Below are 14,557 nucleotides of genomic sequence, written 5' to 3' on the forward strand. Positions count from 1 at the left end.
AGTTGGTAAAAGAAAGTTGGGACTAGACTCCGTAACGTTTGGAAAGTCTTCCCTTGTGGAAGTAAGTCACGTGATGTCTCCAAAGATGAACGAAAAAGACAAAAACAGAGAGAAAACTAGAGCGCGTGTCAGCGAGGCGACCGCTCAGGTAAGCGCCATCTCGAACATTTATGAAGCTAAGATTTTTGTTGAACTTTTATGTGAAATACGTTTTAATTGAATCATTGTTGGAATACAGTTTATTTTTATTTTCCTGTATTTAAGAGCAGTGTTGATGTTCAAATTGTGCAGCATGTTAGTGTCTTACAGTACTATTAAATACGACTACCTGTTTTTGGTGGACACTTGCGCCTAGTACTAGCTACTGTGTTTTAATCTTGGCCATTATGGTGGTACTTTGGTGTCAAGGTTTTGGGGGTGGTACTTGGGTGTCAAAAGTTTGAGAACCACTGTCGGGAAGGGGCAAAATCGAGACAAAAGCAGCCCGATTGTCTCGATGTGTGCGCCGGGCCTAATTGTGATGTTCTGAGGTGACGGGTGTCTTTCACGTGCGGGCCCCGCCCCCTGACCTGCCGGGACCCACCTCCTTCTCGCAGACCATCAGCTGTTGGTCTTTGAGGATCACGAAGCGGTTCTTCCAGATCTCCCGGAACATCCCTTTGCCGCAGAACCTTCGCAGCCAGCCCGCCTTGTCCGCTTTGTCCGCCGCGTGGCCCGGTTGACCTGACAAAATGGACGCCGCCTCCGCCTCCTGTATCGTTGTAGTGTACATTAGGGCCGCGCAATATATCGCATAATATCGTAATCGTGATAATGCCACGTGCAATATGTGTATCGCAAAGACGCGCAATCGATGAATCCGCATACGGTCTTACATGCTTGGTTGCACGCGGGTGGCGTTGATCTGAGTTTGACCGATCAGATGCCACCTTAAATGCCGTCCGCCTCCCTACATACTGGTCTCCTATTGGCTAGAGCGGAGGACGGACGGCAGACGCGGGAGAGGAGGAGATGAACGAGGACGAAAACAACGAACAACCTTCGAATAACACGTCTGAACTATGGGAGAATACATATAGCCTACTTATTTTGCCACATTCCAAAAATGATTTAGCATGCTCAATATTGATTTCACAATAATCAACAGCCATATCGCAGGGTTTTCCAATATTGTGATAGATGCCGATACATGTAGGCTAAATGTATTATTACATGTTTTTTGCCGCCGCTGTTGAATATTTTAACAAAAACTAGATTCAAACTAATCCATCCATCCATCCATTTTCTGAGCCGCTGCTCCTCACGAGGGTCGCGGGCGTGCCGGAGGCCATCCCAGCCGTCATCGGGCAGGAGGCGGGGTACGCCCCGAACCGGTTGCCAGCCAATCGCAGGGCACATACAAACAAACAAACATTCACACCCACGGGCAATTTAGAGTCTCCGATTCATGCGTGTTTTTGGGATGCGGGAGGAAAGCGGAGCGCCAGGAGAAAAGCCAGGCGGGCACGGGGAGAACATGCAAACTCCACACGGGCGGGGCCGGGGATCGAACCCGGGTCCTCGGAACTGTGAGGCTGACGCTCTAACCGGTCGCCCACCGTGCCGCCTCAAACTAATCCAATACAGATTTATTTATAGAGTCGATTTAAAAACAACAATTGGCCAAAGTGCTGAACACTTCATTGAAAACAGGCAAGATAAAACTTGGTCACATTACAAAAAGTCGCGCACAAGCCGACAGGCGGCTCCACCCTGAACTGGTCGCAAGCCACATGTAGACAAGCCATCATTTAGACCATTTAGAGTCGGCGATCGAGCGGGCGTGCGTGTTTTGGGAATGTGGGAGGAAAGCGGAGAACCCGGAGAAAACCGGGGACAACGTGCAAACTCGAGTCCTCGGAACTGTGTGCAGATGTGCTAACCGGTCGGCACCGCGCCGCCCCGTTATGAAAAAGGAAAAACTGAATACCGTCGTAAGAAGTTGAAAAAAACAAACAAACAAACAGAAACAAAGCTGGTACAACTGGTGGAGGAAGGGCTTTGAAGAAGTCCTTTGAAAACCTCAACTGCCAGCTCGGAGGGTCTTCTGCCTCGTCTGCGTTTCAACTTGCGGGACCTGAAGCGAAAAGCGCTCAAACGGGATGGAGCAAGATTCTCTTCAAAGATTCTCTTATGGGTCAAATGTCTTTTTTTGGGGGGGGTTTGTTTTCGCTCTCCAAAAAGAACGTAAGCCGAAAATAAATTGGGAGCAAAGAAGCTCGGGGAGGAACGATCTTTATAAAAAAAGCAAAGTTTAAAAGTCGTAAAAGGAAGCACAGGGACGTCAGCAGACTCGTGCCAGCGCGCGCACGCAGATAGACATTCATTTAATATCGATTTGAATTGCGTTGTTTCTATTTTAAAATGAAATACAAAATGTATGACATGAAAATATTAAATGTAATATTTTACATTGTTTTTACAATAAAGCAATCCAGCATTCGATGACTGTAAATGAATCCAAAATAAAATAACAACTGCAAAAAGAAAAAACTGCAAAATAAATGCAGTTAAATAAAGTATTTTGTCACTCTTGATCATGTAAATCAGGGGTGTGAAACCCATTTATGTCGCGGGCCAAATCGCAGTCACGGTTCCACTCGGAGGGCCGTTATGGCCGATTGCCTCATATTATTACATCAACAAATGAATGGATAATGACTTTTGAAATCAGAAGCCAGTAAAAACCGCTTGTTCAACTACTGGAGGAATCCGTTTTATTTGGTCACCAAAAATGCTAGCAATATGTCAATATTTGTCCAAGTGAATTTTGGTCTTTTAGCGAGAAACACAAAGTCGACGCACACTCGCGTGGGCCACATAGAATGAGGCGGGGGGCCGGATCTGGCCCCCGGGCCACCCGTTTGACACCGGCGACGTCAACGCTTCCTCGGCCTGAGATGTCCATGTTGCATTGATGCTTACTGTATTGTACGCTTATCGTGTATAGCCGCAAAGAGTATCATAATTACACACAATACAGCATTGCAGACACAAAATGTGTTTTTGTCGTGCGGTCATTTTTCGACCTCCGAAAAGTTGCTCTCTCGTTGCGCTGGCAATGTTTGATTTCGAAAGGCAGAAGCCAACCAGTAAGTCGGTTGCTTCCAAAGTAAAGGCCGCGAAGTCATCATCTTGTTTTAACATCTTTTGTTTGTCTTCGTTCCGCTGTGTGCGCGCGCTTCCTCACCGTGCGAGTGTCGCAGTATTGGTTCTTCTTCATTCTGCTCTTTGTTGTTGTTGTTGTTGTTGTTGTTGTTGTTTCGTTCTGTCGTCTTGGTCGGCGTCCGTCCGGCGAGCGTCCAGGCGGCTCAAAGCGCCTCCAGTTGGGCCACGGAGCCCCGCACACTCCGCCGGACCTCCGCCCGCCGTCTGTTGGTGTCTCGTGAGCGGACAGCTCGGCGTCCGGTTACTCCGAAGCCCCACCCCCCGGACCCCGGACCCCCCGCTGGCTCAGCGGCTCCTCGGCAGCCTTGCAGCGCCATCTTGTGTCAACCAAAGCTCCTCCCTTAAAAGTTGGCGCAGTGAATATAAATATTAACCTTGTGTCTTTTTTTTCTGTCAAAGACAGAAAAGAAGAAGAAGAAAAAAGATGAAGTCATGCGATTGGCTGGCAACCCGAAGATAGCTGGGCTCGGCTCCAGCAGCCCGCGACCCGCGTGAGGAGAAGCGCTCAAGAAAATGGACGGATGGATGAACAATTGCGGGAAGATTCCACGTGATCAGTTTTCAATTCCGAATCAGTGAATATGAGCTAGTTTGGAGGGGGCGGTCCCGTGTCACGCAAGGGAGCCCCTGCAACCCGCAAGCTGTGGCTCCGGAGCCACACGCGGCTCTTTAGCCCCCTTCTGCGGCCCCCTCCGGCTTTGGAAAGTAAATCATGAGTATCTTCTTTGTCTTTTTTTAAAACCGTCTTTTGAAACTTGAAGATTGCGGCGATCTTGTAACATTCAAATATAGATACATTCTTTGTCTACTCAAGATGTTTTCTGTGGAAACGGGTGCGAGTGGCTTTGAGTGTTTTTGTTCGCCACCCCCTATACTCCTGGGCCAATGGCGAGTACGGCCGTTGTTACCACGACAACTACAGGCAGAGCTCGGGGCGGTCGTCCGGCACGCTCGCTTTTCCTCGGCGGGGGCAGCGCTTCATCCGCTCGTCAGTTGGGGCGCACCCCAGGCGACGACTTCGGCGAGCTATCGAGTTTGCACCGCTTATCGGAAGCGAACGGTACCGGTGCAGCTCCGCTTACCTTTCGACTGAGACGTGAGCGTTTCACACGGTGTCGTCTGACGGTGACTTGAAAATGGTTCTGGATCTTCACCCGGCCCGGCTACCGCGCTGTGGGCGGCGGAGTTATGTCAATGAGCTGCCGGCGCGTGACGTCACAATCGGGCAAAATTGCAAGCGTATCGCTCGCAAACCTTGACAAATCGTCATGTTATTGGTTGATTTTGTCACCTTGACAACAAATCTTTGATCTTCTAACTTATTTGATCTCGTGATCTTACTTTAGCATCTGCTGCATCTCGCGATCTTGTCTTGACGTAGGATCGTATCGCATTTTCACTGAGGACCTGATCTTGAGTTCTAATCTTACGATTTTATTTGATCTTCACACGGCATCGCTACAGCCGGCCACCGGGGGCGGGCTCAAATGAGTCCGCTGAGGGTCAGCTCAGCACGTGTCTCGGATTCCGACCAATCGCGCGCTCTCTGTCCACAGCCTGGCGGCCACCCGGTCGTCGCGCCCCTCCGGCGCCGCCTCCTTCAGGGCGCAGTCGCTGAAAGAGCCCAAAACAAAAGTGAGTCCAGGTGACCCCCGATATGGTGTATCCCACAAGGCATCCTGAAAATTGTGAACAACCGATGGGCACTAATTTGCATTTTAAAAATCCCGCAGTCACGATGAGGCGTGAACGAGACGGCCCGTTACGCCGTCATAAGCCGACATCCGATTCATGTGTAGGTGCCATCATGAATAAATCGATGACTAATTCATGATCAAAGTATTTTGATCATCGATGAATCGTTTAGGGACCTCGTTCAGCTTAAAATGGTCCGCTGGCTTCACCATTCGAGCCCCTCGACAGTCTTATGCCACGAAAGCCGACTGGCAAACGTCTGCTTTTATTTTTCCCCACATTTCCTTACAGACCAAACCAGAAACGGAATCATCATCATCATCACTTTGTGCATTTTCTCAACTGTCAATTTGGCATTCATTGATCAATCATGTATCAACAGATGAAGGGATTCTTAAAACAATCATTAGTTGCAGCCTCATATCAATCATTTCAGGCCCAGAGTCCACGGGAAGTTATTTCGTTAGACTTCGTCGCCGCATTCATCGTTTCAGCCCTGTCAGCTCAAAATCCCTACTTAGCGATTCGGGCAAGGGAACGAGTGAATGATTTCGTTTCGACACGGCCGATGACGCACAGGCCTCGAGCCCCACCCCCGGCACCTGAAGTAGCTCCCCGATTGGTCCTCCAGTCCCGGCGTGACGGCGCAGTACAGGCTGGTCTGGCTGCCCTGGCGCGGCGTCTTCATGAGCAGCATCGCCGGCAGCCTCAGCAGCGCCCCCAACAGGGGGAACCGACCCTCCACGTGGCGGCCCAGCTCGGTCCGGATGACGCCGGGGTGCACGCAGAACGAAGTCACGCCCGAACCTGAGCGCCAAATGCACAAGGTCACCACGGGCGGGGTCTAAACAGGTTTGTTACTCATGTGATGACATCGTGAAGTTGACGACACCACGTGGACTTTTTTCCCTTCTTCACTCAGCCATGATAGCCTGAAAGTTTCTTTTAGCACCTGTTAGCTTCCGTTAGCTTCTGTTAGTTTCAGTAAACACCTGTTTGTCTGTTGGTTTCTGCTAACTCAGCATAATAGTCGGCACCTGTTAGCTTCTGTGAGTTGACGAGTTCACTCCATTTGAAGTCATCGCAAGTTATTATTTCTTCTCCCGTATTGAAATGAATGCAGACAAGATTTGGCAGGTGTGCAAAGCAAAAAGAAAATGGGTGCTGTGTGTGTGCGTGCGTGCGTAACCTCGGAGACGGCGCGCGAGCTCTCTGCTAAATAGCACATTCGCAAGCTTGCTCTGCCGGTAGCTCTGCAGCGGACTGTACGCGCGAGAGCTGAAGAACAAATCGGAAAAGTCGATGTCACCTGAACACAAACACGCAAACGTTTTCAACAAACATCACGGAAGCGTTACGGGAAGCTAAGAGGTCAGAGGTCACACCTCCCCGGTGGGCGACGGACGACACGGTGACCACGCGGCTGGGGGCGGAGCTCTTCAGTTTAGGGAGCAGCAGATTGGTCAAAAGGAAGTGAGACAGATGATTGACAGCAAACTGAGTCTCGAAGCCATCCTCCGTTAGCCATCTGGGACACATCATCACACCTGAACACACGGGACATTTTCATATCCTTTGGCCAATAACGGTTAAGACAAAAAAAGCATTTCTAATTTCGCCATTTTTGGAAGCTTTCTCGCTTTCATGCGGGTAAAATAGCCAAGTTTCAAAACGTTCTTGATGATTTCCAATTTGAGACATTCCTAGTAAAGACAGTCCTTACTGACACAGCAAATGGCGCTGGCCCACTGGAATAACATCCTTGTTCAAGTGCAACCGATAAAAACGGCTTCCTTGTTCAAATGGAAAAGATATCCAAAGGCTGGCAGCTGCACAATTGACGTGTTGCCCTTCACACGCTGAGGATACTAGTGCATAAATGAGCCAAACTACCCATTACACTCTTGCCCTTGTACATTTGTAATAACTGTAAAGATATTTTGGCATTGAAAATGTGAAAGATAGTCCGAAAGAAAAGATTTTCTTTTTCGAAACAATGAGGACCTTTTGATGGACAACAACTGCCAATAATTCCAATTCTCATATCAGTCAAATGAATTGATCTTCAAAAGGAAATTCAGTGGGCCACGTCTTTAGCGTTATTGCGCAAATGCTATGAAAATGAGCCACATGAAGACACACAGACAGACGGGTGGGTGGGTAAACTAGTAGACAATGGAGTAGACAGACAGGTGGGCGGACGGTGACACAGGCGGGCAGGCAGAGCGACCGGCGTTGTTGAGGAGGACGTCCAGTCTGTCCTCGCTGTCCACGAAGTCTTTGGCGAACTGCCGGACCGAGTAGAGCGACGCCAGGTCCAAGTGTCGTACGACCACGTTGCCGTTCCCGGCGGACCGGCGGACGTCCTCCGCCGCTCGCTCGGCCCGAGACAGGTCTCGGCACGCCATCACCACCCGGGCGCCTAAGCGGACGCCACAACACATGGTGGAGCCACTCAAACAGGAAGTATTCATTTGAATAATAGGAAGTACTACCATGGTACCTTGTCTGAAAAGTAATGTTCCCCATTCAAATGTGTCGTTTGGAATTCAAACCAAAAAAAACGGACTTTGACGCAAACACCGCAAACTATAAAACAAGCGCAAGACTGTTAAAGAGCTTTTGATGGCAAAATAATCACTTCTTTACAGATGGACGACAACGAAGAAACCAGCTGTGAGCGCCGCTCGAGCGGCTTTCGTACGTGCCGTTGGCCATTCGTGCCATCGACCGTGTCATCTTTTCGCGCGCTTTCTCCGACCTGCCGCCACACGTACCGTTTACGGCACACGTATACTGAACGTACAAACTCGGCGGACCTCCGACGTGTTGGTATTACTCTCCCTCGCAATTGACGAGCTCCGGGGGTGGGCAAACCTTTTGGCTCAGGGGCCACATTGACTTTTAAAATTTGACAGGTGGGCCAAGCCAGGACCAGATGCTTACATATTACAAAAACAAAAAAGGCATTGAAGTGTTAATACTTAGAATTTGTTTTTAAGGGGAAAAGTGTTATGTTGTTGATCACCTTTTTTTTGCCAGTGCATCAAAGTCTGGTTTTAGTTTTGTTGTGGCAATTCTCAGAACACATCTGAGGTGTTCGTCACTCGGCTGGGATCTGTAGGATGTTTTGTTGGTGTTCATCGCACTCAAAATCTGTTCACACACACATGTAGAGCCAAACACCACCACTATCCTCTGCGCCATCTTCTGGATTTTGGGAAATTTGTCTGCGCTTAATGAAGCCTAAAACTCATCCAGTTTGAGAGTTGAACATCTCTTTTAAGACATTATCACACTGGAGATCAATCAGTTCCCTCTGCAGCTCCTGTGGTGCTGTTTCTGGGTCTTGTGTGACTGAGTCTTGGATGGCAGTTTGTCAGAAAAAGGGGTTTTACTGAGCCTGCAAGCTTGATTTTAACCGCTGAGCCAAAGCCATCGGTTTCTGCGTTGATTGGCCGTTAGCATAATCAGCATGCTTGGTGGAAAAGTGACGGCTGACGTTACATTCCTCTAAAACCGCAATGGTTTCTTAACAAATTAGACATACAGCCTTTGACCGGACTTGAGTGAAAAAGTATTTAGTCGTCCATTCTGCACTTAAACACTTTTCTTTTCTTTGGCCCACTCATGGTTGAAGAAGGGTTCAGAGCAGTGGCAGAGTAAAAACAGCACAGCCAAAGTCCAGTCAATGTATCACTGTACCTACTGCGCTACCTGGTGGAACCACTGGGCGTTACGGGACAACCTGATGGAACCACTGGGGATTACAGCAGAACCTGGTGGAAGCACCAGGCATTACATAACAAGGTCAAATGAACGTAGTCATGATTTTGATAGGATTTCGGCCATTCTGTACCAATCTTTGGAGGGCCGGATTGAAATGATCAACGGGCCGGATGTGGCCCGCGGGTCTTAGTTTGGCCACCCGGGCCTAATCTTTATCTTGTCCTCAAAAGCTGTGCTGATCTCCAATCCAAAGTCATGTAATGCCGCCATCTGCAGGGATCTATTAGTCGTTACCGTTGTGTAAAAGTTAGCATTTCACAGACGAGCTTGTCGAGCGTGACGAATATATTCGTCAGTGGCAGTGAACGCTTGAATTCCAGTTGACCGTGAGAAACGTCCACGGCAGTTCAGGAGTTAAGTGGGCGTGGTCTCGGCCGGATACTCCGCGTGTGCGCGTCCGGGCGTGACTTGCGGCTTACGGCAGTTCCTTGCGAGTGTTGTCGTTTTGCATTCGTCCCGTTCAATCATCGGCCAGGGCGGCTCTCCTTGCCCACGTGCTCGGGCATCGCAGCGCCTTTCCTGCTCCGTTTTTTTATTTGTTTTTTCACTTCAGTCGAGCGGCGGTGTACCTAAGCTCACTCCTAACTCAAACCGTAGCTCGCAACACAAAACCAAAAAAAAAAACCGACCGACCGCTCGTGACTCAAACAATGCGCAAATGGGGGCACTCGTACATCAAGGCCCAAACCCTAACCCTAACCCAAGTCATCGTCTGTGTAACAGGAAGTATAAATCTGTGTAATCATCTTAACAGCTTTATTGAGCCTCACCATGAACTCTGACCTGTGATGTCATGATGCTTTAAGCGTGCGTGTGTGTGAGTGTCCACCTTATACGATGTTGTTTCCAGTGATGATGTCATCACAAAGAGACAACTTCCTGCTCGACCCTCCCAAGATGGCCATCCCCGTCGCCCGCTCACCTCGCCTCGCCAACTCTCTGCACGTCTCCTTGCCGATGCCCGTGTTGGCGCCCGTCACCAGCACCGTCTTCCCGTCCAGCCGCTCGCCACTGACGCAGACGCCGCCGCCGATCCACCTGCGCATCATCACCACGCCTCCACACGCACACACGCAAGATGATAGATAGATGAGGCAAGGTTTTTGGTTTTTGGTCACGAGAAGGTGATGCTGTTCTCACAGATGACCAGGACCGCTCCGAGCAGGGCACCACCCCGGAGCAGCACGCCACCCCGACCCTCCGGAACCTCCGCCTTGACTTCTGCCCCGACGGCGGGCCAAGGCAGAACCGGGAAACCGGGCCCGGCCGGCATGGTATGCTGACGCACGCCGATCGACTCCACAGAATGTTCTGATTCACGGAGCGTTCCGCTCCAAACACTGTTCAGTTCTACAGTGTTCTGGTCCACAGAGTGCTCTGGTCTACACAGAGTTGTGGTCTACCGACAGTTCCGGTCACCGCAGTGTTCTGGTCCACAGACTGCTGCGTTCTGCTGTGCTGGCCAGTGAGCCAGGATGGAAAAGGAGGGGGCGGGGCTACATTAAATCTGATTAGATCGGATTAAAAAGCACACACACGCACACTGAACACATGACTTCCTCTCAAAGAGGACAGCTTGTGTCTATTGTGTATACATCAATTATTTCATATAAATGTTCAAACTGACCATACTGCATGAACAGACCCCATCAATGAATGACATTTGTACTTGAATTAATTTGTAATTCAATCAAGTTAATGTCATTCAGTTCAACTTCATTCAAATCATCCATCCATTTTCTTTACCGCTTATCCTCACTCGGGTCACGGGGGGTGCGGGCCGGTGGGGTTGGCTGGGGGGCTGTCATCGGGTCCCTGCGGCCCCCGCCGGGTAGCCGGCCGTCGGGGCGCCTCGGTGGGGCCGGCGGGCCGCCCCCGGTGCCCTCGGTGTGGGACGTGTCCCGTCCGCCGGGCTGCTCTCGGATGGACCCCTCCGCCCGATCCCGCCCCTCGATTGATCGGGTGAGGTCCTCAGCCTCCGCGGTGCGGGCACAGCAATTCCAGGACACTTCTGTCAGTCTTTGTGCTTTGTGCTTTGTGTAAAACGGTGTCTATAGACTTGCATGTGTCCGCAGGCAAACACCCCTGGGAGTCTGACTCATGAATTGCTTGTGGATCCCCTCACTCATACTCTCGTCCTATCGACTTTTATCATTTACATATTCAATCCCACCCCACTTCAGTTGTACAGCCGGGTTCACGACCCTTGTCCTGCAAGCTTCTTCTCCTGTCCTATCTTGTCCTGTCCTTCCCTCACAATGCAGCACTACAGCCCCATGCAACACTCATATTTAATGTTTCATTGTTGGAGATAATGTAATGACTTACTTTTCTCATCCTTTTTACAATTAGTGCTTTGTCTTTTGTCTTCATTTCTCTCTCCCCTCTAGAAACTTTGTTCTGTTCGACTCTGATTCTTAATAAACCTCAATTATAATACTAAGAAACCACAGCGGAAGCTTAAAAACTCCACTGTGACACAGTAAAACTCTTCCGACATAAAAGGGATACAGATCCTCCATTCTGCTTGACCTAACAGCCGAACAGGACAAAAAAATAAAATAAAAAAAGAAATAATAACAAATAAAAAACTCGGGTCGCGGGCTGCCGGAGCCTATCCCATCTATCTTCGGGCAGGAGACGGGGTACACCCTGAACCGGTCGCCAGCCAATCGCAGTCATTCAAATAACTTCCTGACAATTCAGTTTTTGTGTTTCCATCTTTTTCGATTCCACTATGACAAATCGCAGTGTGACGTGGCGGTGACATCACTGTGTGTAGCTCCGCCCACAAGCGGGACAATACAACTAAAACGGCATGTGCGCTTATCGACTTTTTGCTATTTTTTTGTGTTGTTGTGTTTTTGCGCATCGCAGAGACAGAAGCCAAAGCCCTAGAAACCGAAGTCTGGACACGCCTTGAACTCAGCACACTGCGCGCCGGATTGGTTAAATCCACATCACATGGTTACAGACGCCATGTTGTCTCTAGTCCCTTTGCCTTGTGTTCGCCCTGGACACTTTTGAGCCTTTTTAAGTGGATTTTTGGCAACATGGTTGGTTGTGTGTCGGTCTCCTGTTGCACTTGGCACAGACAAGCCGTGCGGGTGCATCAAATCCTGAAAGGCCCCCCAAAAAACGCACCCATGGGAGGCAAACCCAATAGTAATCAAATATTACTGAAAGAAAATCAAGCATTATTTCAAAGAGATGAATAATGAAATTATTTAGTGTCAAAAAGGATATTTTTGGAAAACGTAGGGTGTTCGCCAATGCACGCCCCGCCCCCTTCTGACGGCATTGGTAAAAAACAAAAATGTATGTTGTCTTAATAATTATTTTCATAATTGGAGCCTATTTCTTTTGTAGTTCACCAAGTGGCCAATCAATCTTGGATCAAATATAAATATTGTGAGGTTTCTGTGGAAAATATCCCTTACATGTGGTTCATTTTAGAAATAGTAGGAGGCAATGCCTTAACTGTAGGATATACAGTGCCATGAAAAAAGCATGGGCCCCCTTCTCTCAAATTCTTACATTTTTGCATAATTTCCCCACTTTAATAGAAGAAGAAGAATCATCTTTTATTGTCATGAACATGCATGCATGCACACGAACATTTTGTCTGCATTTTACCCATCACAGTGAAGACATACACATTAGTGTTAGTGGAACACACCGGAGCAGGGGGCAGCCGAAGCGCCCGGGGAGCATTTCGGGGTATCAGTGTCTTGCTCAATGACACCACGGCCGTGGGTCCGGATGGTCCAGTCGGGGTCTTGAACTTAGGTCCCCCACAGTGCCAGGTGATGATCTTAACCATAAGATTGTCAATCAAATGTAAATATCAGACAAATATAACGTTCGAGAAGGGCCAATACTTTTTCACAGCACTATATGCGTTGTAGGCTACAGGAGCCATTTTGGAAGTTGCGTTGCATGGTGACGTCATGCCACGGTGGGTGACAATATGGCGCCCTCTCCTGTCATTGTCCACACTTTGTTTTCTTCGGCTTTGTCCGAAGCATGCCGCCTCCCAGGAAGTGACGTAGCGCACGCAACCAATCTGCGGCACAAACGCAAGACTCAACCGGAAGTCCCCCCCGCCAGTTTTCGTCTGTTGCCGACCCGAAGAGCGCGCCCGCCCGGCCGCGTTCGTTATTTGGTTCTGTTGTCCGCTTCACCCTCCCGCTGCAGCTAAGAACGGTTGCGCTCGGTTCGGTTTGGCCCGCGTGGCTGCTGCGCGGAGGGAGCGCCGGAGGGGCGGTGCTTGCCGAATCAAACGCAACGGAGCTGACTGAGTGCGAGGTGGGTACCGACCCGACCCGAACCGAGCAGAACCGAGGACGCTTCACGTCCGCTTCCATCCGGAAACTTAGGGCCTTTTTCCGCTTTCTTGGCGGGCCCGCTTTGAGCCGTCGCGACCGGAGACAGAAGAAGAAAGACGTGAAAATAGACGAGCAGGGATGCGGCGCAGCGACCCCTGCAGCCACCGCCACACATTACACCCAAACAGCGGAAACGCCGACAAATATCCACGCTTACCTTATTTTAGCTACAAACAAACTAAACACATCACTAAACAACACTTTTCATTTATTTCACATTCTGTTTTTTGTTTGTGTTGATTTAAAACAGATGGGCGGCATGGCGGGCTATTGGTTAGCACGTCTACATCACACTTTTGTGGCTCTGGGTTTGAATCTTGACGAATAATATCGTATTACCACTTCTATTGCGCTTTACAATCGGACACATTATTCATTGACTCCTCAGTCACACCTGGTGGTGGTAAGCTAGTGGTGTAGCCACAGCTCCTCTGCAGGGGGCAGTCCGACAGAAGGGTGGCTGCCATTCCGGGCCTACGACCCGTCCGCCCACCACTGAACGCCCAGGCGCACTCATTCGTTTGGTCTTGGTGCGTAGTTTGTTGTCCCTGTGCTCGCTCAGGTTTTGCCCTGACGTTGACTGGCGACCGGACTGTTTTTGTCTGCCCGTTGCCTGACATTGGCGAAAGACAACGGACAGATGGCGAGTCACGCGTGTTAGCTGTGCTCTTAACGTGACGGCGTGATGCGGTTTCCATAGCAACATGGACACGGAGTTGTTTATGGAGTGTGAGGAGGAGGAGCTGGAGCCGTGGCAACAGGTGGACGACGGCGTGGACGAAGACGACGGCGATGAGGACAACCGGGACGGGGACACGTGTGAGCCAGGTAACGTACATCGCTAAAATTGCGAGTGTGCGTGTGTATGTTGGGAATCAGTCACTGCCCCCTTCTCACCAAGTCGGGATTTTGATACAGTGGACCTCGGTCCGGTGGAGTCAAACGTACGGCCCGTGGGCCCAAATAGGCCCGCAAGGGGGTTCAGTCTGGCCCGCATGAATGAATTTGAAAGTGAAAAAATACAGTTGGGGTTGGGAAGAATTTTTAGGCTCATGTAGAAAATGGAGTGAAAATAATTTTTAGAGCTTCATAAATATTTTAATTTATAGTGCAATACTATATTTCAGTTCCCAATAGAGCTGCACAATATTAGGAAAAAATGACATTTTTGACATTTATTTTTTATTTTTCGTAAACCTGCGATGGATATTGCGATGTGAAATAATACAGTATCAGTGTTGGAAAAGTGCATTTCCCATCAGTTCGTCGTTCACTAATTCAAAACTTTGAACTAACTAGTTCATAGTTCTTCTTTTTTATTTCTATGGTCGCGGGCGTGCTGGAGCCTATCCCAGCTATCATCGGGCAGGAGGCGGGGTGTACACGCTGAACTGGTTGCCAGCCAATCGCAGGGCAATTTAGAGTTGTCAATTAACCTACCATGCATGTTTTTGGGATGTGGGTGGAAACCAGAGTGC

General features: G+C 49.4%; 3 protein-coding genes across 6 annotated transcripts in view; 1 reads left to right on the forward strand and 2 right to left on the reverse strand.

Moving 5' to 3' along the window:
• plekho1b (pleckstrin homology domain containing, family O member 1b) overlaps positions 1-3,311 on the reverse strand; it is a 14,227-nt gene extending 10,916 nt beyond the window's left edge. Inside the window, exons 1-2 of one of the 2 annotated variants that reach the window (XM_061696885.1) lie at positions 3,230-3,311; positions 584-751 (exon numbers count right to left, since the gene is read on the reverse strand). In XM_061696885.1, coding sequence (XP_061552869.1) covers positions 584-751; positions 3,230-3,262 — 201 coding nt within the window. In that variant the 5' untranslated portion in view covers positions 3,263-3,311. The remainder of the gene's footprint in view (positions 1-583; positions 752-3,229) is intronic. The other variant, XM_061696886.1, reaches the window with a different exon arrangement.
• Positions 3,312-3,512: 201 nt separating this feature from the next.
• si:dkey-23o4.6 (retinol dehydrogenase 13) lies at positions 3,513-10,156 on the reverse strand. 2 transcript variants are annotated; one of them, XM_061696887.1, is made up of 7 exons: positions 9,832-10,156; positions 9,614-9,748; positions 7,133-7,324; positions 6,288-6,449; positions 6,092-6,211; positions 5,505-5,709; positions 3,515-4,821 (listed from the first exon to the last, which is right to left on the reverse strand). In XM_061696887.1, the coding sequence occupies exons 1-7, from the start codon at positions 9,962-9,964 to the stop codon at positions 4,716-4,718; spliced, it is 1,053 nt and encodes a 350-aa protein (XP_061552871.1). In that variant the 5' UTR covers positions 9,965-10,156; the 3' UTR covers positions 3,515-4,715. The 2 variants fall into 2 exon arrangements, with proteins under 2 accessions (XP_061552872.1, XP_061552871.1); XM_061696888.1 differs by lacking the exon at positions 7,133-7,324 and having other exon boundaries at positions 3,513-4,821.
• A 2,626-nt stretch (positions 10,157-12,782) lies between these two features.
• The window catches only part of pogzb (pogo transposable element derived with ZNF domain b), a 28,068-nt gene continuing 26,293 nt past the window's right edge, over positions 12,783-14,557 (forward strand). For both annotated transcript variants that reach the window (XM_061696865.1, XM_061696866.1), the window contains exons 1-2: positions 12,783-12,999; positions 13,780-13,907. In XM_061696865.1, coding sequence (XP_061552849.1) covers positions 13,784-13,907 — 124 coding nt within the window. In that variant the 5' untranslated portion in view covers positions 12,783-12,999; positions 13,780-13,783. The remainder of the gene's footprint in view (positions 13,000-13,779; positions 13,908-14,557) is intronic.

The sequence above is a fragment of the Phycodurus eques genome, chromosome 14 (genome assembly GCF_024500275.1).
Source record: "Phycodurus eques isolate BA_2022a chromosome 14, UOR_Pequ_1.1, whole genome shotgun sequence".
Lineage (NCBI taxonomy): Eukaryota > Metazoa > Chordata > Actinopteri > Syngnathiformes > Syngnathidae > Phycodurus > Phycodurus eques.

What these genes read in the sequence shown, in the direction of transcription:
- si:dkey-23o4.6 (XM_061696887.1), bottom strand. Translation starts at nt 9,964, where the DNA reads ATGCCGGCCGGGCCCGGTTTCCCGGTTCTGCCTTGGCCCGCCGTCGGG. An exon ending in CGGAGCGGTCCTGGTCATCT is followed by an intron (nt 9,749 to 9,831) that starts GTGAGAACAGCA and finishes GTGCGTGTGGAG; the next exon opens with GCGTGGTGATGATGCGCAGG. An exon ending in CGTCCTCCTCAACAACGCCG is followed by an intron (nt 6,450 to 7,132) that starts GTCGCTCTGCCT and finishes CCGTGTGTTCAG; the next exon opens with GTGTGATGATGTGTCCCAGA.